Source organism: Momordica charantia (assembly GCF_013281855.1).
Source record: "Momordica charantia cultivar OHB3-1 chromosome 5 unlocalized genomic scaffold, Mcharantia_2.0 BLBB01000005.1, whole genome shotgun sequence".
Lineage (NCBI taxonomy): Eukaryota > Viridiplantae > Streptophyta > Magnoliopsida > Cucurbitales > Cucurbitaceae > Momordica > Momordica charantia.
In genome coordinates this window covers 24,045,302-24,069,783 of record NW_028275163.1, presented here as the reverse complement: position 1 = coordinate 24,069,783, position 24,482 = coordinate 24,045,302, and the positions used below count along the sequence as shown (strand labels likewise).

At 29.5% G+C, this 24,482-nt stretch overlaps 2 protein-coding genes across 2 annotated transcripts; one reads left to right on the top strand and one right to left on the bottom strand.

Annotated features, from left to right (window-relative positions):
• Window positions 1-492: 492 nt before the first annotated feature.
• AGD7 (ARF-GAP domain 7) lies at window positions 493-3,389 on the bottom strand. Its single transcript, XM_022289928.2, has 5 exons — window positions 3,230-3,389; window positions 2,240-3,103; window positions 2,049-2,138; window positions 1,069-1,609; window positions 493-886 (listed from the first exon to the last, which is right to left on the bottom strand). The coding sequence occupies exons 2-4, from the start codon at window positions 3,020-3,022 to the stop codon at window positions 1,070-1,072; spliced, it is 1,413 nt and encodes a 470-aa protein (XP_022145620.1). The 5' UTR covers window positions 3,023-3,103; window positions 3,230-3,389; the 3' UTR covers window positions 493-886; window position 1,069.
• Window positions 3,390-20,233: 16,844 nt separating this feature from the next.
• On the top strand, window positions 20,234-24,472 carry LOC111014975 (short-chain dehydrogenase TIC 32 B, chloroplastic). Its single transcript, XM_022289857.2, has 8 exons — window positions 20,234-20,578; window positions 21,518-21,749; window positions 21,838-21,917; window positions 22,221-22,374; window positions 22,472-22,550; window positions 23,161-23,245; window positions 23,349-23,395; window positions 24,085-24,472. The coding sequence occupies exons 1-8, from the start codon at window positions 20,251-20,253 to the stop codon at window positions 24,256-24,258; spliced, it is 1,179 nt and encodes a 392-aa protein (XP_022145549.1). The 5' UTR covers window positions 20,234-20,250; the 3' UTR covers window positions 24,259-24,472.
• The last annotated feature ends 10 nt before the right edge of the window (window positions 24,473-24,482 follow it).

Below are 24,482 nucleotides of genomic sequence, written 5' to 3'. Positions count from 1 at the left end.
AATCAAGATCACCTAATCGTTCAACAAATATCGGATTTTTCAATCAAATAAAAACGTTTCGTTTTTGTTTACGCCACGAGCTCTCTGAGTCCTGTGAGGATAATTTCCGTTATTATTCACAACACGCTAATGAATATCAAACATAACAGATTTCAAACTTTCCACAACACCAGCATGGTAGTAATCAACATTTTAGTTGTTGCATATAAGAAATCGAAGTCACTCACCTAAACCGATAGTTTGAAGCTGTGCTTCTTTCTGGTAAAGATAGGCACAAAATCAGAAGGTGAGGCTCGACGAAGGGCAACCAAACATTCATATCACATGAATCCAGAATCCCAATGTTCTTTTAACAATTCTAACAGATGAACCTCTGCTGATTTTGGTTGGGGGTGGGGGTGGGGAGTTTAAAATCGAAAGAAAAATTTCCCGGTGGCTCAATCGCTAATCCCGCAATCAAATAAAACATAGTGAAAAACATACACAAAGGGATAAATGTAATTAGCATCTATTCATTACAAAACAAATAGAGAGAGAATTTCAATTCTGAAGTGACAAATAATGTTTCAAAACACATAATAAACAGTTTCTTTAAATTGGGGGTTTTTGACGATTTTGATGATACAGCAGTTGCAGCCACAGCCCACCCCCATCCCCACAAAAAAAGAAAAAAAAACTGACCTCAACAAAACATGAGCGACCCATGTGGGAGGATTTGATATCCACATCCATTAACAATCTTATCAGCTCTATTCTATATGTTCTTGTAATCATCATCTTCTTTACCAGTGTGTTGACCAGCCATCCGTATGAGCTACTCCAAGTATTCAATTTTTCATCATTTGAGGAAACCAGGAACTTGGTTGCACCGTATTCAGATGCCTACCTAATAATCATACAACAATTTTTTTTTATAACGTATTCCAGGAATGAAAATGAACAAACATTACAGGTTATCAAGCCAAAGAAGCAATGATTTTGACTCTATAGTGTATCACGCAGATAATTTTGAGGGACGGGGGGGCATATCCAAGAAGATCCATTCAGAATTAGTTCACTGTTACAAACCTCAGAGAAAGCCTCCCTCCGACCATGTACCACCACCAGCACCTGCTTTTCCATTTTGACCGACAGTTTTCCGATCAGACGCTTGATAGTAGTTATCATACCCATCATCTTTCTGGTCATCCCAACCAGCCCAGTCCTCATTATTGTTATTGTTGTTGTTGTTGTTGTTATTATTATGGGATCCGGTTCCTTTAGTTGTCTCCTCTTTTCTGCTGTCTTTGGTATCCCAATCGTCCCACGAACTTGAGCTGTAAGAATTTTGTTGAACGCTTCCTGATGACTGCCCTGTTCCAGAAGTAGGATTCCAGCCTTTGTTGTCCTGGTCGAATTCTTGATAGTATCCATTTTTCTCATTTTCGTTCCGCTGCCAGTTATCATTCTTCCAGTTCATGCCATCTTTGGTGTACTCTTCAACCTTCTGTGTAGCCATTGCCATTACACCTCTCATAATTCCCCATGTCCTTTGCCCAATTTCTGTTGTTTTTGCCGTGACGACATTGACAGTTTCATTTACTTTGTAATCATAGCCACCCTCCTTCACCTGTAAAGATAATTTACAAATGTACATTTGGGGGAATAACAATTTCAGTACCAAACTAAAGTCAGCTCCCATTGGAATCATGCAACGAATCACTATCTAAAGGCTGCCAAAAATGCAATAACAATCAGAAGCAAAGTAATTACAAAAATGTTATCACCATACCAAGATGCAATTGAAGAGTTTTTAAAGCCAAGTAAATACCAAAACTAACAAAGGTAAAATGAGCCATGTTAGCACATAATAACACTAATATGTATTTGTAGAGTGAATCATAAAACATGGATAAGATCTTTCCAAAAGCAAGAGAAGACATTAATAAAATAATTCATGATATTTCATATTAAGTACCAGCAGCACTAAAACTCTTGTAATTGGCAATAACATCAATCTTATTTGTGACAAGATGCAAAATTCTAACACCTAGGTGCAATGTAAATACCTTGGTAGTCAGCTCTTTTGTGCCTGCTTGAACAGCATTTGCTGCCGTCTGAGCCGCAGATGCAGCAACCAGAGATAATTTACCAAAGCCCTGACATGAAAACAGGCATCAATTGATCAAAGCTCAGATGACAAAATCATTACTAAAGTATGAAAAACAGACCATGATGACATTACACAACACTGCATTACCTGAGAAACAACAGAGAAAACATCGCTTTGCGGATCATTCCTTCGCGTAGGCGGAGGACTCGACCCAAATCCAACATATTTTCCTCCTTGTGATGGTGGAATTCCTTCAGGCCGAGATTCATTCTCAGCCAGTTTACGCGCGAAAAAATTATCCTTATTTGCAGCAGAGGCCTCCAATTGAGTCCGGGTATAGATATCCTCGGTCGATCTAGACCTGGACGGCATGCCTCCGCCGCCCACGCCTCGAACATCACCGGTCGATTGGTTTCGCCTCAAATCATTTGAAGAAGATCTAAAATTATCGTCGTTATCCCAACTATCCCAACCTCCATTATTCACCTTACTCCCTCCACCAGCACTTTGTGCTAATGGAGGCTTCGATTTTCCTGCTCCGATGTTCTCCTTCACCGCCGGCGGATCCTTCCAAGATCGGCCCTCGGCCAGGGCCTGAATTCGATCCCTATAAACGCCAGCCGCATTAGTATTGTATTTTGTTACAATATCAGTCTCCTTAGGTATCCCGTATTTCGCAAGGAAGGCGTTGAGCTGGTCGTTACCACCAGCCTCCATCTTCTTGATCTGGATCTCGGACCAAGAATCCATCGTAACGGATCTAACAAACGAGATGTGGACACCGAGGCCACGGTGCTTCCCCGAGCATTCTAAACACATGAACACGCCATAGGAAACCGAAGCCCATTGCGGATTCTTCTGCGAGCAATCAACGCAGATCTTATTGCCCGGCCGCGATTGAAGGTCCCGAAGCCGCCGTGACGCCGCCATTCAGATCAGATCCAATTGATCGGAAACCGAAATCGAACTCAACGAATCAAATCCCAAAAAAAAAAAGGATAAAATCGAATGCTGCAGATGGGAAAAACACAAGGCAAAATCCACCAAAAACGAAAACCTCACAATCTGAAAAAAAAAAAATTTTGAAAGAATAATGTAAGATGAAAAGCGACGGAGGGGCGCCGATTAGGGCGCAACCTTAAATTGTAATCGATTTCTTCGTCTGTTCCTGTTTCGGCGAGAGACCGACACCCTCACAAATCGTCGAAATCTCCTCCTTTTTAGCGTTCCGTTCACACGAAAAAAGGAAGGGGGGGAGAGAGAGCGAGAGCCTCAACTCGCACTCGCAGACGCAGTATAAATTAAAATAACTTTCCATTTATATTAATATTTCACTTCCGGATTATTTTTTATTGCCTAACCTAACATAACCTTTTTCTTAATATTATTTTATTTTAGTCCTCCTCCTTTCAATATATTTAAATTTGTTCATTTTAATTTCAAAGCATCTGCTTCAAATTTTTAAAAATTATTATTTTAATCCCTTTATTTTTTATTTTTATCTCATTTATTTTCCACATAATTTCAACATGATATATTTTTTAAACTTAGTTAAAATTAAAAATAGAGGTACCAAAATAACTTAAATCTAAGGGCTAAAATAATATTTTTTTTTATAACAAAATATGAGTGAATGGATTTATCGGTATTTTAAATTCAACCATCGGTATCACTAACAAATCCCGTAACATGAGGGTTAGTTTTATTTATTTATTTATTTCTTTCTTGTTTTGTTTGTTTGTATTTTCTTTAAAAGCTCCCAACCAATAAAGGAGGGAGTTTCTTGTTACGGTCAATTCCAAATTTCGTTATTAATTTATCGACAAAAGGTACTAAATAATTTCAATTTTTATGAATTTAAATTAAATTAAATATATTATAAAAAAACAAATTTCAAACGACTAACTTGTGAAATTATTAGTATAACAAATTAGAGGTACGGAAGTTTGAACCTCTAATCTCAATGGAATTCAGGTGGACTCTAATTAAATTTTTTCCCCATGAATATGATAACTAATTACATTTTGCCTTTATCTATGTACATTAATACAAAATGAGCTTCTTTCATTTTCTAGATGGGCTTTCAATGCTTCGGCTTCAGTTTGGGTTGAAAATTTTCTCCGTGGTTAATGTCTCGTGGGCTTAGCCAGAGCCCATGCCTAACAATATTTAGTTGAGCTATATGGGCCTGGGCCCATGAACCAACTAATGGGCTGACTAACCAGGCAGCTCACTCTTGGGCTTTTTGCCTCGATCCAAAACAAGAACAATAGAAATTTCAATGGATTATTAATATGAAAAGGCATAAGCCGAATGTATTATTTCCATATTAAAGAAAACAATAAAGTCTGAACTGGAAAATAGAAGTTGATAGAGGTTTGTCATATGCTGATATTATTATGAAAAGTACTAAAGTTTAATTTTTAATAATATGTAAGTCAGCGATAATTGACATATATTTCCAATCAAGACGTTGTAAGTTCGATCTTCCAACACACGTGTTGTATAAAAAAACTAATATGTAATGATCGATAATATATCTCTTAATCAATTGAATTATATTAAGTTTGACAAAATAAATTAATTTAAGTTTGCAAAACTTACTTGATTTACTAATAATTAATAATTCAAAAGATTATATATTTTTTTCTTTTACATTCTAATAATTATATACGTCTAAAAACTCTTGACAAGAATTTGTGCAATCTTACAAAATGCGACAATAAACTATTTCTTACATAGATAATTTTATATAAATTCATTTTTTAAGGAGACGACTCATGCTCGTTAAAAATTCTCAGCAAAATGTTATTATATGGAAAAGTCATATCAGCCTTTCAAAAACAATTTTTTATACTACTTCCTAGGTAAAAATCATTTTTTCCAATTAAAAAAAAAGTCCAAGTTGTCTTTTTAAAATATTATTTATTATAAATGAAATCAAACCTCTTTTTAAAGATTATTTAAGGGGAAAAAAATAACACATTAGATATGTATCTTAAAAAAAAAAATAGAAAAGCAATTTATTACTAGACTAAATAATTGAATCATGAATGAGGTTCAACTACTTTCATGACCCGTGGCTTGTGAGTCATTCAAGCGAATTGATGGAAAATTCAAATAATTCGTTTTAATGGTTAACAATAAAAACCCAAGAGGAAAAATATATATACATACCTATATAATACTAATTAATATGTTTCTTTTTATTTTATCGAAATATTCTAGAGATCAATGGTTCATTTATATGGTTTAAAAAAAAAGGTTTATTTATATCATCTATGTCTTGGAAGAACCTTAATTTGAACAAAATTACCCTTAATTTTTTAATAAATACCATTTGAGTGGATTGATGACAAGTTTTAAAATCTATTGGTTTTGTTTTAAATACCATTTATCATTATTAATAGTGTTTAATTATAGAATATTAAAAAGTTGTAAAATATCAAATTTTGCAACATTTTCTTTTTTCCCAACTATAAAATAATCTCTTCTACTTATTCCAACAACAATTTGAGGTACATTCATCTCTCACATTTTATTTATTTATTTTTATTTTTTTAGTACCTGTTTATTTTTTATTTTGTATATTTTTAAGGTTTCTATATTAGTATGGTAGATCATATTCAATTTTTTATGAGTAGTATTGTTTAGTGGTATTGAATATTGGTGAAAGGTAAATATATATACACATAATTCATTAACGAAAACCATTCATCATTTTTATATATTCAAAAATTTGTTTAGTGGAAACTTTTTTAAAAGCAATGTCAATAATCTTAGTTTTCTTTTTATATATAATAAACATGACATTAGCGTTTTTTTAACAATTAATATATAAAGAAAAAGAATGCGAATATAAATATTGATAGATTAAATAATTAATGTTTATGAAAGGCATGTTTATTTTAAGTTATAGAGCAATAATGTTTTTAAAGCTCTTAACATTTTTTTTTTATTTTAACTTACCTATGCATGTTAATTTGAGTAACTGAGACTATTTTTTTTTAGGAGGGAGTACTAATTGATTAATGGAGAGTAATAAAACAAAATACATAAATAAAAATCATCCGAAACATAATGTTTAAATTGTCTTTATTAAATAATTAATAATATTTTGGTTTAGTTTTTACTTTTTAAAAATACCATTGGATCATTAAGTCAAAATGCAAAAAATAGATTTTCAAAACCCATTATTTTTAGTATTGAAAATTTTATTTAAATTTTGATATTTTGAGGTAGAATAAATAATTATTAGCTAATATAATTTACAGTGACAATCAATGATAGTGATAGTGAATTTGAAATGATTTTAAGGAAATGAATTTTTAAAGACACATATCTCCAATTGATAGTTTTAAATATCCGTCAACACGTCGACATTTCTATCGATATGTCCATGTTTTCATAGGTTCGACATTGACATGAGGGGTAAATTATCATTTCTATCATAATAAAAAAAATTGACAAAATATGAAAAATATCAAAACAATGTCACTAATATATACATAATATTAATATTAATTGTTTTTAACTTATTTTGAAATAAGAAAATGTTTATTTGTTAATTTAAATATTTTTTACAACTTTTTAATTTCTCTAACTTTTTCAGAAATATTCATTGACATCAACATTTTATCGATACTTCTATGAAATTGAGACTTCGACATTTTCATCGACATCGATATTTAAAACCTTGCTCCAATTAAAAGATCGTGCTCAACTTACCACTCTCACATATGGTATTCAAAAGAGTGGAAAAAAAAACTTTTTAAACAATAAAAATACTTTTCAAAATTTCTATAATATTTAGTTAGATAAAAAAACCATTTTCAAAATTTTTAAAAATATTGTAAGAGAATCGCTTAATTAATGTTTCTTCCCAAAAATAGCTTATAGAATAAGCGGGTATTTGGAGTGATCGTATGATAAGTGATTTTGAAAAAAGATAACAATAGGATAGGTATGATTGATTTTTCAAAATTAGCGTCCAAATGATACCTTAAAATCAATTTAAAGTACTTTTAAACTTTCTTAAGATCAATTTTTTAATTTGCCAAACATGATCAATGGAAAGATAAGTAATTTTGACAATAGCAAAAGTAATTTTGGTACTCCCAAACACACCCTAAGTTATTAAGCATCATCTTCAACTTAACTCGTTAAGGCACCTATATCCGACTAAAAAATCAAGAGTTCGAATTTCACCCCAACATGTCATTATCTTAAAAAAAAAAAAAAATCACTTGAAAACCTAATAGAAGCATATACTCTTTCTTAAAGGTTGGAGGTTCAATTCTCCACCTCTATCCTATCGTTATGTCACTTAAAAAGCATTCTTTTCAAAACTCTATCCCTAACTTTAAATCTAACGCATCTCACTAATGTGCTATTTCACGATGCGCGAATAAAAGTATTGAAAAGTAGTTATGAAAGGGTCAAAAGCACCTCCCCATGAAGTCATTTTCAAAGTCTCTAATAAAAGTGTTCCGACATCATTTCAGTTATGATATTATTTATAGGAAAGAGACGCATGAACCCAATGGCATAGGGAAATTGGTCCTCCCATTAAGTATAACGTGAAGCCCATATTTTGCACTTAATTCTTGTTAAGTCTATGTGTGTCATTTCTCTAATTCTGCGAATCAAGACACATGCAGGTTATGGGTGTCCGGAGTCTTTTCTTTTTCTGGGTAGGTTCTCAGCGTACATCTGACTTATTTTCATGATCAAACATCTCGCAATCTACGAATCAGGACGTATGAAGTAGTGGATCAATTTTCCATTCAATGGATAGATATGTCTATTTTATTGGGTTTGTAAGGAATGCAAACAAAGTCTCACATTAGCTAAGGGAGAGAATGGTCATGGGTATATAAGAGAGGACAATTATCTCCATTGGTGTGAGGTCTGTTGGGTGAAACCAAAAGCAAAGTCGTGAGGTCTATGCCCAAAACGGACAATATCATATCATTGTGGAGATACCGGGATACAAGAAGTACCATTGTCCTTAACAAGTAGTATTGGTGTGAGACCTTTTGGGTGAAATCAAAAGCAAAATCGTGAGGGATATGCCCAAAACGGACAATATCATACCATTGTGGAGATACTTGAGATATCGTTATCCTTAACATATTCCCTTTTGTAAAGTTAAAGAAATATGATATTTCCAACTTAATTAATAAAAGTAGAATATATAAAAATCACATCGTGTAATTTACATTTTATAGTATTGAAGGGAAAAAAATAATATGAATTTTCGAATTGGAAAATATGGGCAAAGGAGATGTTAGGAGTGCAAATAAAATTTCATATTGGCTAGAGAATAAAAAGATTCGTGGTATATAAGTAAAGACAAATTATCTTGTGTATACAACAAAATTGGTTGAGGTCAAATCCGGTCCAAGTATGCCAACTAGAAGAGCTTGAGTGTCCCTGGCGAGGAAAGATCTCAAACACATCGAGGCTCAAATCAGTTTAAGTTCGACTTTAGTATAGAGATTGAGCTAGAATGCAATACCTCAAGTGGAAATGATGCCCTCTATTTATAGGTTGCAGATTCGACATGTCGTTATTAGTGTCGTCCCAGAGGTCGGGCTGTCAAGTGGCTATGCTCTGATAAGGGTCATACCTTCACTGTGATAGAGTATTTCTGCAGCATTGACGACTAAGTATGGAAGGTCGGCCATTCTAAAGGTAGTGTAGGTAAGACCTTATCCTTTTGACTTTCCTTCACTCTCCACGTGGCAAGGACTGTTTTTTGTCCACCATGAGATTTTTTTAGGTGAAACTACAAACAATTATGTCAAAGTGGATATTAATTTTTTACTATAGATTTAAATAAGTGTTGCAATTTTTCGGTTCCATTCAATTTTTGTTAACCCTTCACTTTAATTTTAACAAAAATCAATGCTGAAATCTTAAAAACACACTAATTTCTATTAAAATTAAGCTCGGCACAAAATTAACTTTAATTAATGTATGAAATCAACAGTTAAATAATTATGCCAAGTTCAAAAATTTAAACAGCAAAAATAGCAGTGCATGTTAAAGATTCAACAAACGAAAACGAAAACTTATTAGAAGGGAAAAATTACAACACTACTCACTCAAACTTAAAAATTAAAGATTGCAATATTTATTCACATTTGAGGGAGAAATGATAACGCTTTTGCAAGTTTAAAGTATATTGTATAGCAACACTTATACAAATTTAAGGTAATGAAATTGAAAATTTAAGATAAAAATGGATATATTTTGTTTTGAGAAAAAAAAAAAATTATGCAAAATTTTGACCAAGAATGAACAAGTTGGTTGATATCCCATGTTGTGATTAATTGTTTACCTGTTTTTTTTTTTTTTTTTGAGAACAGAGTAAATTGTTTACCATTAATAATGGGCGGCTTTGTTTAACCATAAATCCAGCCGTCTCCCGCGTACTTGCCAATTTGCAGCCTTTCAAGTTTTTCGCACAACTTGCCCGCCCATCTTGCCCCTCCCTGCCCGACTTCTTATTCTATGTTTTTTCTTTTTAGAAGCTATCTTATTCTATGGTTAAAAATATTATTAAATTGTCACGTCATGAAAATTGTTGACTAATGAATAGTAAGCCGAATAAAAAAGTACCAACTTATTTTATTTTTACTATATAAAACAAAACAATTATAAATATGACAAAAAAATAGTAACCACATTTTAGTATTTTTTTTTTCCAAAGGTAGAGGTCCAATTTAAAATGACAGCTTTACTCAAATGATATACATCTGTTATATATATGTAATATCTATAATATATATGTAACGTATATGTAATATATCTAACTATTGATATATGTATGTGGTACTCAAATAAGTATTTGTGCAATATGCATGTGATATACATCTTATATATTACTGATATGAATATCTGATATACTATTGAAATTTTATTTGCAAGATTTGACAAAATAAAAGGGTAAAATTAGAATAATAAAACATTCCAAAATCAGAATTCTAATTTTGTGCTATATTGAAAATTGTAAAAAACAGGTGACATTTTTGCTACCCATTGCAATTTCAAAATATATATATATATATTTTCTCAGCAATAACCATCCATGAAATTTGACTAATCATTGAAAATTTTTAAAATCACAAAACTAAATTAAAACTAGCCTAACTCATATGAGTTAAATTGAAACTCTTAAAATGATAGAGGCCAAATTTAAACTATGTTCAAATCCTATAAACTAAATTTGTAATTTAATTCGCTGATTTAAGCTTAACTCAACTAGTTAATGCATATATATCTCATCCCACGCATTGTTGGACTCGATAAAATAAAATTTGTAATTTAAGCCTGGTTGAAATCAAACAAACATGTCATAAAATTTTTGTGTTTAAATCATAAAATGGTTAAAAAAAAAAAGAGAAGAAGAAACATTTAGTCCAACGTATCTTTTATATACATATATATATGTGGGGATGGAGATTTGAATTTGGTCATGAATTCGATACCTTAACCATTTGAGCTATGTTCGATTTGACATTTAGTCAAACATATCTATAACACCTTTTGTTTTGTTCTTGCCACGAAAACATATCGCACTTGTGGATACCTTCGATGAAACATTTAATAAATTTATGTATTATAACGGAAAGAAAAATGTTCCATCTAGAAACTATACTCTTCAGATGTCACGTCAAATTTTATTATTGTACAATAGTTAAATATTATGTTGTTTTCACTATTACAAATATAAATTTTGAATAATTTAGAGTATTTTTGGTATGCCATTCGGATTATGTTTCTTATCTTTAGATTTACTAAATTAAATGCATCGAATAAATATGTATTTGGCATATTTATTTTCTAAAACTATTTTCGGATGGATCAAATAGTAAAAATTCTAAAAACAACATTTTTAAGTTCTATTTTCCTATTTTGAATTTAAAATTTTGAAATGCATATTTTAATTAAAAATATATTATTTCATGTTATAAATTTATTTTATTTTTTTAATTAAAACATGTAAAATAAATATATTATAAATTACATAATATTGTAATATAACGTTTTTGAAAAATTTATAACAAAAATGTTAATAAATTAATCAATCTTATTTTAGATTGAACTAAATATTTAATGGGTAACCACCCTTAGTCTACGAATATATAACTATTTTTTTTTAAATTGTAATTAAATTTCCAAATCCCTACCAAACACATCTATAAAAACAAACAATACAACGACCATATTTTTCATTCGATTCTTGTTTTCAAATCACCAACTAAACACACCGTTTTCTTGAGCTTTAAATTTTCAGACTCTTTTTAACTCTCCAACTTCTCTTTCTAAATCCATTTAATAGACATTTTATTCGGTTCCAATAATCTCATTCTCACATATCTCCATGGTTACTTATCATATATATCTTATTTATAGCGATCATAATCTTAAGCTTTTCCATCTTTGAAACTTCCGTTCCCAATAGTCGATATATACAAAATTAATATCTTTCGATGTGAACTAGATCAGTCATGTCAAACCAACTTAATTTAATGAGAACTCTCGCTGCCGAAATAATTACTAAAAAAAAAAAAAAAAGCTAAGAACTAGCAGATAGGCATATTAACTTTCAATGTTGTGGATTCACATAACAAATAGGGACAATGCCTTCACTGTCTTTACAACAAACCACATTAAATGGTGACAAGATTTTTATGACCAAACTTGCCCTTCCTTTAAATTGTTAAAGAAGAAAGAATAAACTATATATCAATCTAGGTGGCTCGTTACTTCAGGGAAGTCGTAGTAAATTAAAAATAATTTAGAGAGAATGCGTTCAAATTCCATGATAGCAACATACTTAAAACTAATTCAATTTTACGTATGTAGGACAAATGTAGTAGAGTCGGACGATTGCCTCAAAAAAGAAAAGAAAAAAAGATGTAGCTTGTATATAATAAGGTTGGAGGACCACATTGTACTCACATTTATAACTGAAAGCTTTATATTCCAACCTATCAAAGAAAATTCAAAGCTAACTCTAGCGTATGACCGTTCTACATCTTGATGAGACAATTGAGATTTACGAGTTGTTAAAAAAAATATACTTACCATTTTACGATATTTGTTTTCTGGTATATTTATATAGAAAAATTAGTCATACAGCTTTTTCTTGAACAAACTAACATAAAAATATATAAATTGATATTAATATATATCAATATGTTCAAATTTAACTTTCTAAAAAAAAGGTATTCAAATTTATCTTCATATAAATTTGCGCATTTGACATAAAATTTTAGATTCGTAGCTAAATTGGAGTTATTAATATTAGGGAGCAATTTCATAACATAAAAATTTGGGATAAATTGTGATGTATTTTACAATTAAAAAATTCGAGTAATTACTTATCTTTTGGTAGCTTTTAGAATGTCAATGTCCAAATTTTAATGTCAGCATGGGCTTGTAATGTTCAACCCCTCTTTCCATTGTTGCTTATTCAAACCACCCTTTAGACGAATTCGTTTTTTTTTTAAATATAATAGGTAAAAGTCGATGATCGAACTTACAATTTCTTGATTTTACATCGCTGAGCTAATACTTATTTTGACAACAAATTTGAATTTGTTGAACCATATGAGAAAATTAAATAAATTATATTATGTATATTTGAAAAAGAAATACAAAATAGGAGAGAAGATACCACTTTTTATTTTTTTTCAAATTTGGGGCTCAATTTAAGTCAAAAACATATTAAAGGGAAAAAATAATCCATATGAACTATCCTCTGTACTAAAAATAAATGAAAAAGAAAATCAATAGCCTAAATTATGTAATTGAATCTATTAAAACAACTTTCATAAGTGAATCAATTATGGATTTGTTTAAACATTGTTGATAAAAAATTATCACATGCGTATAAACTTCTTTAAATGCAAGATTAACGACTACTATAGAGAAAAATGTTGGAATAGAGTGGGTTGCAGTGGAAGAAGATAACATTAAAAAAAAAACCAACTAAATTGATGAAAGTTACTGTCACCTATTTAATTCTAACACTTCTCTCTAATATTTCCTTAAACTATTCTCTAATATTTCCTTAATCTTACATTTAAAAATCTACACAGATAATTTTTTATTAACAATTTTTAAATAGAAACCATAATTGAGCCTAACTTGATTCAAGTTTTAATTGATTCAACCGTTATAGTGTAGGAGTATAAATTAATTTTTTCTAAAAAAATTATATTAAAAAAATGTGGCATAACTTTTTCTTCAATATTATTATCATTATTATTATTTTGATTTGTCAATATGGTGTGGGAGGTTACTTAAAATTATTTGATAGCTAATCTCTTTGCAAGTAAAACAAGTGGTAATCTCTTTGTAAGTAAGACAGGTAGTATGAGATGAGAGGAAAGTTGGAACTTAGGACCTAACTGAGTTAAATTCAAGTATTTAAAAACTATGTTGATGCAGTTTTTCGTCGAACTCCACAGGTCAGTCATGTACTAAGTAGAGCGAGCTGTAGAGGTGCGACTTCGCGTGACAGAGAAACCTATACAAAGAACAAATACTCTAACACGAAAGTTAGAGTGAGTTCAAGTTGCAGTATATGGTCTTTTTCGAACATAAGTTGCGTACCTGATTTGTGGGGTGAAGTGTCCCTTTTATAGGCAAGCATGAGAGGCAAGGTCGTTTCGTTCCGACCGACAGTTACAGCTATTGGGCCCCAGGTCGGTGGTCGAGTCTGAGGTCTTATGATATGTTTTATTCATCTCAGCTCGATATGGATCAAGTCGGTGGGTATGAGAGATCCGTTTTAAGCGTTCTATTGGCTCCAAACATGAGTTGAAACATACACGTGTCGATTCTAAATTTAACCACCAACAAACTAAATTATTACTTTTAACTTTATATACTAAATGGAAGGAATCATTTTTAATGTTAAAAAAAGTAATTTCCTATTTTCTATAAATCATCAAAGAAATGACATTACATTTGCCAGAGGAGATTGAAACCATAAAAGCTAACTATTTAATGAGACAGTTGGATTTGTAATTATTTTCTTGTAAAAAAATATATATTTTTAACTGCATACTTATGAATTGATTTTAACTCAAAATTTGTAGTTTCATAAAATTGAACAATACCCCGCAAAAAATAACAATAATAATAATATGTTAAGGAATTACAGCTAATAAATCCAAATTTAATCAACAAAATACTCAACATCATTTTACAAAAATGTCTAAAATTGACAGCAAGAACACCTTAACAAAGACACAAAATCAAACAAATAAAAAAAAAAATTCTGAACTCAACGTCAAAGTACCGAAACCTATGAAAATAATAATAATAATCCAACTCAATAATAAAAATAGTCTCATCTAACTCGAAGGCTCTCACAAATTATAGTAATAGTAAAAAGTCTTTCTGAGAATGAAAATTTAAAGAAAATAATTTTACTATTTACTCAAATTTGGAGCTTAATTTAATGATAAGTTTAAAGTTAAAATTTACCGGATAAAATTGAATTATTTTTAGTGAAAGGTCTCCTCCTTTAATATTAAATTACTTTATTATTAAAATAAATTAAGCTATTAAGCTAGTCATCCACTTTTTTTTTCTTTATAAACTCTGTTTTCTGTAATTAAGAATATAAATGTTTGTGTTAACTAATCGAATAATTTTTATCTTATTGAAGCGGTCTGCCTGTGAAATATAATGAATTTATTGCATTTATTTATATCACATATAATTGGTGCATTATTGCACGTAATTACATGAAAAAGAATAATAGGTTTAAATATTATTTATTTAATATTTTAAATTAATTTTAATTTATAAAATCTTTTTTTTTCTTTTTTTAACAGACATTTCTTTCAGAACCATTGCAGAATTTATAAACTACTTTATTTGGTGAACGAGTTTCAAAAAGTACATTCATTTAGAAACAGAAACTCAATATGGCCAACAATTGTATTGTGGATTTTTCAATAAATATTAAGTTAAAATCATTTTGAAAAGATAACATTTAAAAAATTGTAAAAGAAAATAAAATCTCTCCAATAAATTATTTTTACCAGGACATCATAAAATTCATGGTCGAAAATAACGTTGAACAAACGGTTTAATATTTGCCGACTTAAATTAAAGTCTGATAAAAAAAAATTGTGAATTCAAATCCTTACTAAAAAATAAATCTTTTATATTTTAAGTAAATAACTTCAACTTTATTTTTAATTCTTTTTAAATCCCACTAAAGTTTAGAAATTACAATCAAATATTTTAAAATAAGGAGAACAAAACAAAATATTTAAAAGTATAATAAGATTTTGGTTCGAAAATACTTTTTCATCCTATATTTTTATTAAAATAACGATTTAATTCCTAAACTATAATTTATAACGACTTAGTCTTTATCATGAAAAATGTTTGTTGTTAAAATTTAATGAGTTATTTTTATATATGCACACAACAAAGGACCAAATGTATACATAAACTACAAAAAGTAAATTATTACAAAGTAAAAATCCAATATTTAATTTTGATAAATTTTTTTACCATAGATTAAATTTTTTTAAATTTTAAATTATAAAGACTAAATTACTGTCGATTTTAAAAGTATCAGATACTAAATCATTACAAACTAAAATACTAAAATTTATCTCAAAAGAATTAGAAGATGAAAAATATCTTTCACCCTAAAATTAATACGAAATTTCTAGACCATAATAATTAAATTTTGAAACTCACTAAAGAGAAAAAGGATAAGAACATGGTACCCCTATTGGAGATAGGTTACCCTTACTTGGTAAAAGGATAAAATGAAAGAGAAATGAGAAAGCATGGGAAACAGCAGTCATTATTGAGGCCAGTGTGGGGCAATTGTCCTTATTAGGTGGGGTGGGTGGATAAGGTTCCCGTCAAAGTTTTAAATATTGACGTAGATAGAAACGTCGAGGTTTCAATTTTATAAAATTATAGATAGAATTATAAAAATATTATGTTTATAATAGTGATATTTTTCATATTTTATTGATCGTTTTCAATGCTATGGAAATGTCGATTTATCTCTTGTGTTGATGTCAAACCTATAAATGTATATTTATATTCGAGGATTTCTAAAATTAAAACGGAAAATAAAATGTAACTCTCAAAATTATTTTTATGCATTAATTCATGGGTTTAAAAATAAAAAAAATAAAAACAGATTTTTGTTCTGTAAAATTTAGCTAAGCATGTTTAAAATGGATTTTTCCTTTTTTTCTAAAGGACAGAAACCACCTAAAATTTGTATTTGCTTGAATATATTAATTTGAGGGAGACTATCCTTAAATTACCGTATATATTTTAAATTCTGAGAATTAAAATTATATTTATTTCAGATTTATTATATTTCTAAGAACCAGTGTCACATCCAATGACCCAAAAATAGAAAACAATGATCCGTCTAAAAAATTTATTGAAAAAAAAAAAAACAAAACAAAACAACAATGTGATATCCTTCTCAAAAGTCCAAACCTCGTAATAATAAAGGGTAAGGCATAACTTTACTCTCGATAACACACACAAAATGAAAATTCAGCGATCTCTTAAAATAATTTTTTAAGGTTGGATGATTTATTAGAAACAAAAATAAAAATTTGTAGAGTCTGTAAAAAGATAATTTTTTTTTTAAAAAAAATTATGAACTCATTTAACACAGATTTAAAATTATGAACTTATATTGAATTTCTTGTACGGCATTTGCTTGAATGGTATTCTTTTGAGCCCAAACATTTTGGGAGGGTAACTCTATGCTAAGTGGGAAATAAACAGATTAGATCATGTTTAGCGTGTTACAATAATTTTAAGATTTCTAGTAAATACTATCTCGTAAGATTAAGTACATATATACACTCCATCTAACTCACAACTAAGTAGAAATTCATGAATTCCTAATTAACTAGATAGGCTTAAATTTCAATTTAACTTTAATAGTGTTTATAAATGTGTAGCCTATTTTAATTTTAGAATTAATTCAAATTTTTACACAATTTATTATTGATGTGATGATTTACAAAGCAAATTAATAAAAATGCTTATTAGGCTTCTACCGTCCAATCCGATAATGTACGGATATTGTCACTCCATCTAACTCACAAGTAAGAATAAATTCATGTCATTTCGGAAAAAATAAATAAATAAATTCATGAATTCCTAATTAATTAGACCGTCTAAATTTCAATTTATCATTAGGTTAAATAATACTTTTGGTCCATATGCTTTAGTTGAAGTAACGATTTAGTCATCAACTTTTAAAAGTAATGATTTAGTCTCTATGCTTTCAAATTTGTACCAATTTAGTCCTTGAAATTTAGAAGGTAACATTATTCAGTATTGAAGTTTAAAGTTTGTAATGATTTAGTCTCGATTGTGATTTTTTTTTTTGTTAAAACTTTTTATAAATGTAGATCGATAAATTGATGAAGCATGGAAGTAGTTAATAAATTACAAAAATTAAATCGTTATACGATAAAATTTGACGCTTAATTTTGATGAGAAATTTTCGTTGTAGGGACTAAATTATTACAAATTTTAAACTATAGAAACTAAATTGTTACATGTTAAATTTTAGGGACTAAATTGTTACCAATATGAAAGTACAGGGACTAAATCGTTACAATTAAAGGTTCAGAGACTAAATCGTTACTTTAATGAAAGTACAGAGACTAAATGTGTTTTTTAACCTTAACTTTAATAGCGTTTATAAATGGGTAGCAAATTTCAAATTTATAATTAATTAAAATTTTAACATAGTTTCTTATTGATGTGATAATTTCTCAAGCGAATTAAATAATTAAGTAGATGGTTGATGACAGAGTGAGAAAAAATATATTCCACTCGTAGCGTTTCTTTTGTATAACATGTGGAGTAGTGGATCGAACTTACACCCTCTTCATGAGAAATGTATGTCAATTACCAAAACTACTATTAGACGTTAAAATGAGAGCGGGATGATAATTTGTTTAAAAAAAAAACAGAGAACGGGATGATAAAGATGAAACTCCTATGCAAAAGTTATTTATACAAGCTGAGTTTAATTGATAGGTACTGCACGACTATTGTGATTTTAAAAAAATGATAGTAAAATAATTCATTTAAATAAGATTATAACGTCCATCGAAAAATTTAATATTTCAATTTTCAAAGTCAATCATAATTCACATATGTTAAAATATATTATACGATAATTCTTGATAATAATCGGAAGAAAAATATTTGTCTAAGATGTGAACAACAACTATCGTCCACCGCCAACTACTTGTTAGATGATAACAGTATCCACAAACGTATAAACAAGGGATCACACTTTAGTAACAATTCTAGCTCAACCTTCCATCTAAATCATAATTGAGACTAATTTGAATGTCGAAATATCTGCTCCCTTTATGTAGGTATAATGTTGGTCAAGCTCGAAATAATAATAATAATAATAATAATAATAATAATAATACATGTACAAAGAAAAATTATATGTTGAATTTTACCAACTTAACCTTGATCTAAAACATACGTTCCAAATTCAAAACTAAATATTCAAACTAAAATCCATAATCCACTGAACTCAAAAAAGGGAAATTTTTTCCCAATATCTTATTATTTAACTTAACAGTAATAAGTAATGAGTAAAAGCAGGTAAGAAACGCAAAACCGTGGAATTTGGTCGTAATAAGGTTTTAAATGTCAACGTTTGAAAAAAATGTCGATGTCTTGATTCTATGAAAAATGTTGATAAAAAATGATAACATTTTGATATCGATATATATTTTTGAAAAGACAAATTAAGAAATACGTATTTTAATATTTTTAAATGAGTTAAAAATGATTTATTAAATATTATGTTTATATCAGTCATGTTTGGTTCATATTTTGTCATTTTTTTAATATTATGTAAATTTGGATGAAAATGTTGACATGTTAAGGACATTCTTGAGATTGGTGTCGATGGCCGGTGACGATGCTACTGAACCAAATTGTAATCCATCTATTTTGATATGATATGTTTTTTCTTTTTTTTTAGAAAATCAAGGACCACATAAATAATTTTAATTAATAATTCATTAAAAACCAATTTAAGAAGAGAGTTAATCTATCTAGTACCTTTCCATAGCATTTGTCACAATAATTATTGAAAAAAACTTCAAATTTTTTATTAACGCCGAAAACGTGACTAAAAAGATTAAAAATATCATATTCTATTTGTTCAAACTTTTGATTTGAAGAATATTTTCAAATAGCATTAGAGTAGAAAATTATGAGCTCGAATGAATATTTTTGCACCATATATATATAATCAAAATTGATCATAGGATGGATTTAATGAAGGGGTAAACGAAAGGGCTAGATTTAATTTTACCATCTTATAAAAACTATGGCAGTGTAATGGTTTTAACTGAACAATTTAATTTTACCCACCAGTAAGTTCAAAAGTCATGAGTGAAAATTTTGCAAATTTTTAAGTTTAAGAATTTAATTTCAAAGTTTGAAGGTAGGATCTCATTTCTACCATTAAAAATTTTTTGTGGGTAAAACTGTAACAAGAAACTTCAAGGCTGACTTGTACAACAAAAGCCAACTATTACAATCTTGTAAAATTTAAAGGTCTAATTTTTACAATCCTGGCAACATAAGATTGTGACTTTTAAGTCGATGATAATATCTTAATCGTTAAACTATACTTGGTTGGCACAATCTTGTGAGTCTTCAAGAGTACAGTCTTTATAGTTCAAAAGTCTAGTACAATTATAACAACCAAAATACTCAAAACGTGTGGATTTTTTTTAGTTCAACAACATATAAATATCAAAGACTTGAACTTCCAACCTGGTCGACTGTATAACTCAACTAGTTATTGTACAATTCGAGTTGGTAAAACACTTTAAACATGATTTGTATCATTCATCCTACCAAAAAAATATATATAATATAAGTAGGAAAGTAAATAATATAAAATCAGTGTTTGCAGAGTACGAAAAAAGAGAGTTAATATATATAATAAATATAAATAAAGGGGAAAGAAAAACTCTAACCAACGGCAAGCAACCTATTTACTATCCGAAACCTGCCAAATCTCTACCACATTTATTCCTTCCACACTTTTTACTTCCCTCCCACACTCCAAAATGCTCTATAAATTTCTCTCTTCCTCACCATTCTTCTCTACCCTCCTCCCACCTCCGCCACCGTCTCCGCCTTCGACACCACCACCTCACCGTCTGCCCGAAGAAGCCCTTTCGATCTCTAACAAGAGTTGTTCGTCTATCATATTCTTTATAGAGGGAAAATTTAGTAGTCTCTATTGTGTGTGGCTTTTATCTATAGAGAACAGATCAATGGCGATCATCTCACTGATAACTGGATGGCCGGGGCCGAGCGGGTTTGGATCGGCCTCCACGGCGGAGCAAGTGACTCTTGGGATCGACGCCACCAACCTTACCGCCATTGTCACCGGTTACTTTCTCTCTCTTTACTTTCTATTCGAACTCATGATTTTTTGGTCAGAAATAGATACCCTTACTAGCTCAACTATATTCAGATTGCTATTCACATTCATTTTTTTTTAAATATAGGCAAAGTTATAGATGCACAGTTGGGAATTCAAAGGTTGAGAGCTTTTTTTTTTTCTCTTAGAAAAATTTTCAGGTTTTTTTTCTCTCTTTTAGCTCATGTGTTTGGAATTATGATGAGACAATGTTGTTTTTTAAATTAAAAAAGATCGAAGCTTTTATTTAAGGTTTATATTTCTTTATTATATAGTATTATGTTGTTTTATTTTATTTTATTCATTAATTTTTTTAAAAGAATCTAATTAAACTTCCGGGTTTGTTGGATCCACAAAATCTTCTAGAAAGGTCAATTTTTTTTAAACCCACCAGATCAAATTTCAAATCTAAAAGGAAAGTTTTGACTTCAGACATTAAATTTAATAGTTTGTGTTGGTATTTGAGGTAAATTTTTCTTCTCTCTCTTTTTTTTTTTATTTAAAATATAGTCCCAATACTTTTAGTTTAGATTTTAATTTTTATTCACAAGAACTACCACGTAAAGTATCACTAAAAAATAAAGAGAGAAATTACATTAATTATAGTGTCTGAATTAATGATCTCTAATGTTACATCAACACATTAAATTGAAAAGATTAATTTGATAAATCAGGTAAATGTTCTCTTAGATATTTTTCTGTTCCTATTAATATTCATGGAAAAGAGTTTTAAGGCTAATTTCACAAAAATAAACATTAGACGATAACAAATAGACATACGGAAGAAAGTCAAACTTAAAGATAAGACATGCTAATTCGGAAATTTCAAGATAGTGTATAACGAACTTTCGATGAAATCGTCTTCGATAATTGAGATCTTATCATTTTCTTGCGGTGGGAAAGTGCAGGTGGAGCAAGTGGGATCGGATTGGAAACAGTGAGAGTTTTAGCGATGCGAAAGGCACACGTGATTATAGGTGCGAGGAATTTAGATGCGGCAAATAAAGCAAAACAACAATTGCTTGAAGAAAATCCATCTGCTAAATTGGATATTCTCAAGCTTGATCTTTCCTCCATCAAATCCACAAGAGAATTTGCTGAGAATTTTATTGCTCTCAATCTCCCTCTCAACATTTTAATGTAAAATTTTCTCTCTATTTCTCCTTTTTTTTATATATATTATCTCTAATTTTTCATTAAAATATCCAATTTTGGGTTGAAATTTCAGAAACAATGCTGGTGTAATGTTCTGCCCATTTCAGCTTTCTCAAGATGGGATTGAGATGCAGTTTGCCACCAACCACCTTGGTAAAAAAAAAAAAATTCAAATTAATTATATATTTTGTTCTTATACTTTCATGTTTCATAACAATTTCGTCTATCTTTTTATTTTTTAGAAATTATAATTTTGTCATCGTGGATGGTATTAGATATATAAGAGCAATAAATTAATGATGTGGTCCTGATGTTGATTGAAATAACGCTAATCAAAATTATATGACTAACGACTTAACATCGACTAATCAACGAAAGTAGAAGGACAAAATTAAAAGTTTGTGTGCAATTATTCTTTGGAATAATTTGATTTTTTTTTCGTTTTTTGGTTGGCAGGTCATTTTCTGCTAACAAATTTGCTTCTTGAGAAAATGAAAAACACTGCAAAAACCACAGGAATTGAGGGTAGAATTGTGAATTTGTCATCTATAGCTCACGTCCACACTTATGGAGATGGAATTCGCTTCAATAAAATCAGTGAGAAGAATGGGTAAGTTTCATATACTACATTAATGATTAAATATTGTTGAAAAGAAAAAAAAAAGTTGGTAATTTATAATTATAAAGTTTGATCTGTTAATTTGTAGGTATTCTGATAAAAGAGCATATGGGCAATCAAAATTAGCAAACATCTTACACGTCAAGGAGCTCACTCGTCGATTCCAAGTGATTCCCTAAACTTTTAAATTTTCAATGTTTTAACTATTAAACTACACTGTTTAACTCTCATGTGTTGTCGAATTAAAAAAAAAAACTAAAAAAACTTTTACGATAGATTCTTCCTTGTTCGAGATTTTGACAAGGAATTATAGTTGATTGCATAGTTCAGTTTGGTTGACTTTAGTTTATTTCAGTATATATACTTTTAAAATGTCGTTTTTGTACTTTCAAACCTCAATTCCCTATCGTTTTAATGAGTGATCATTTTAGTTTTTTTATTTTTATTTTTATCTCATTTATTTCGATTATAATTTAAGCATAACACTTCATTCACTAAATTTCTTGAAATGTAACAAGAAAATAGCAGCAATCACAATTTTAATTAATTATCTTCTTTATATATAAATAAACTCACAATTATCTTCGAATTTAAATGACGTGGAAAAGTCAATCTGAACATAGTTTAGTGAATAAAAAACATATTACTATTTTAAAGTTTCGTGGTTTGATCTCAAACTCCCAAAAAAAAAGGGAAAAAAAATAAGGTTGAAATAATAATTGAAATGGTGATTGAATAATTTATATATTAAATATGTTGGTTGGTTGATATTTATAGGAAGAGGGTGTGAACATAACGGCAAACGCGGTGCATCCGGGGCTAATAATGACGCCTCTTATGAGGCATTCTATGCTTCTCATGCGTACGACACCACACATTCTTTCTTTAATTATTTTTCTTTATCTTTATTTTACGACGACATGTCGTCATTTACTCACCTTCGTTTCATTGCTCTCTCTCTTTAGGGCTTTTGCAAGCTTTCACCTTCTTTATCTGGAAGAATGTCCCTCAGGTAATTCAAACCAATCCCCTTTTCATTTTTCCTTTTTTTTTTTTTTTGATGAACTGAAATTCAATGAATTAAGGCTACTTTAATGATGGATTGGGGTACATAAAAAGATAAGAGGTCTCATTTTTTATCTTCTTTTTTTTTTTTTAAATCAAGTTAAGAAACATTTGAAGAATCAAAATTTGAAGTTTTTAAGAGAGGTGAAAGACTAACTTATGAAATTGTAAAAACAAGTATATAGAAAATTAAAAGTGATTCTGCCATGAGTTTTTAGTTCCTTTTGTAAAAACTATGTGTTTGGTCACGATTTTTCAAGCAAATTAAAAAATAAACAAGTTTCTAAAAACTATTTTTTTTTTTTTTAAGTTTTCAACATTTTGACTTCGATTTTGAAAACAGTTTCAAAAGAGTAACTACAGAACAAGGAAATATATATATGGTGGGAAAGTGGATTTGCAAGTTTAATTTTCAAAAATAGAAAATCAAAAACAAAATATTCATCATAAAATAGGTGCGGAGCAATTATCAGAACCTAAACTTCAAAATTGTCTCTTACCCTAAATTCGAGACTAACTCATTTTCAATTATATTTTAAACCATAAATATCCGACCCTTCCCACCCTGTGTTATTTTGTTTTTAGTACAATAAATGTGAGGGCGTGAAATTTTATTAATAATAAAATGAAATTTAGGGGGCCGCGACGAGTTGCTACGTGGCACTTCACCCGAGCTTGAAGGGGGTGAGTGGGAGATATTATTTGGACTGCAACGAGAAGCGCCCAAGCTCCTCTGCTAGAGACGAGACACTCGCTAAGAAACTTTGGGACTTCAGCAACAATTTGATAAATTCCATCTCTAAAGTATGAAACGACGTGGTTTAGGGCCCTCAAAGTCACATCTCAACTCAACTCTATAAAAGGAATTAAGGCAAATAAATACATTGTTGTTTTATTAAGAACTTTGTTATATCTTAGTCTATAGTTTTTTATGCCATGGGGATTGGAAGCTCCTACTATTATTATTGGTGTGGTTATTCAATTCACATTGTTTGGTAATTATGAAATTCGAGCCATTAACTTATGTTCTTTAT

Coding starts and splice junctions, on each gene's coding strand:
- LOC111014975 (XM_022289857.2), top strand. CDS start 20,251: ATGCTCTATAAATTTCTCTCTTCCTCACCATTCTTCTCTACCCTCCTC. Junction 20,579..21,517: donor CCTTACCGCCATTGTCACCG/GTTACTTTCTCT, acceptor GGGAAAGTGCAG/GTGGAGCAAGTGGGATCGGA. Junction 22,551..23,160: donor AGCTCACTCGTCGATTCCAA/GTGATTCCCTAA, acceptor TGATATTTATAG/GAAGAGGGTGTGAACATAAC.
- AGD7 (XM_022289928.2), bottom strand. CDS start 3,022: ATGGCGGCGTCACGGCGGCTTCGGGACCTTCAATCGCGGCCGGGCAAT. Junction 2,139..2,239: donor TTTTCTCTGTTGTTTCTCAG/GTAATGCAGTGT, acceptor TTTTCATGTCAG/GGCTTTGGTAAATTATCTCT. Junction 1,610..2,048: donor CAAAAGAGCTGACTACCAAG/GTATTTACATTG, acceptor TTATCTTTACAG/GTGAAGGAGGGTGGCTATGA.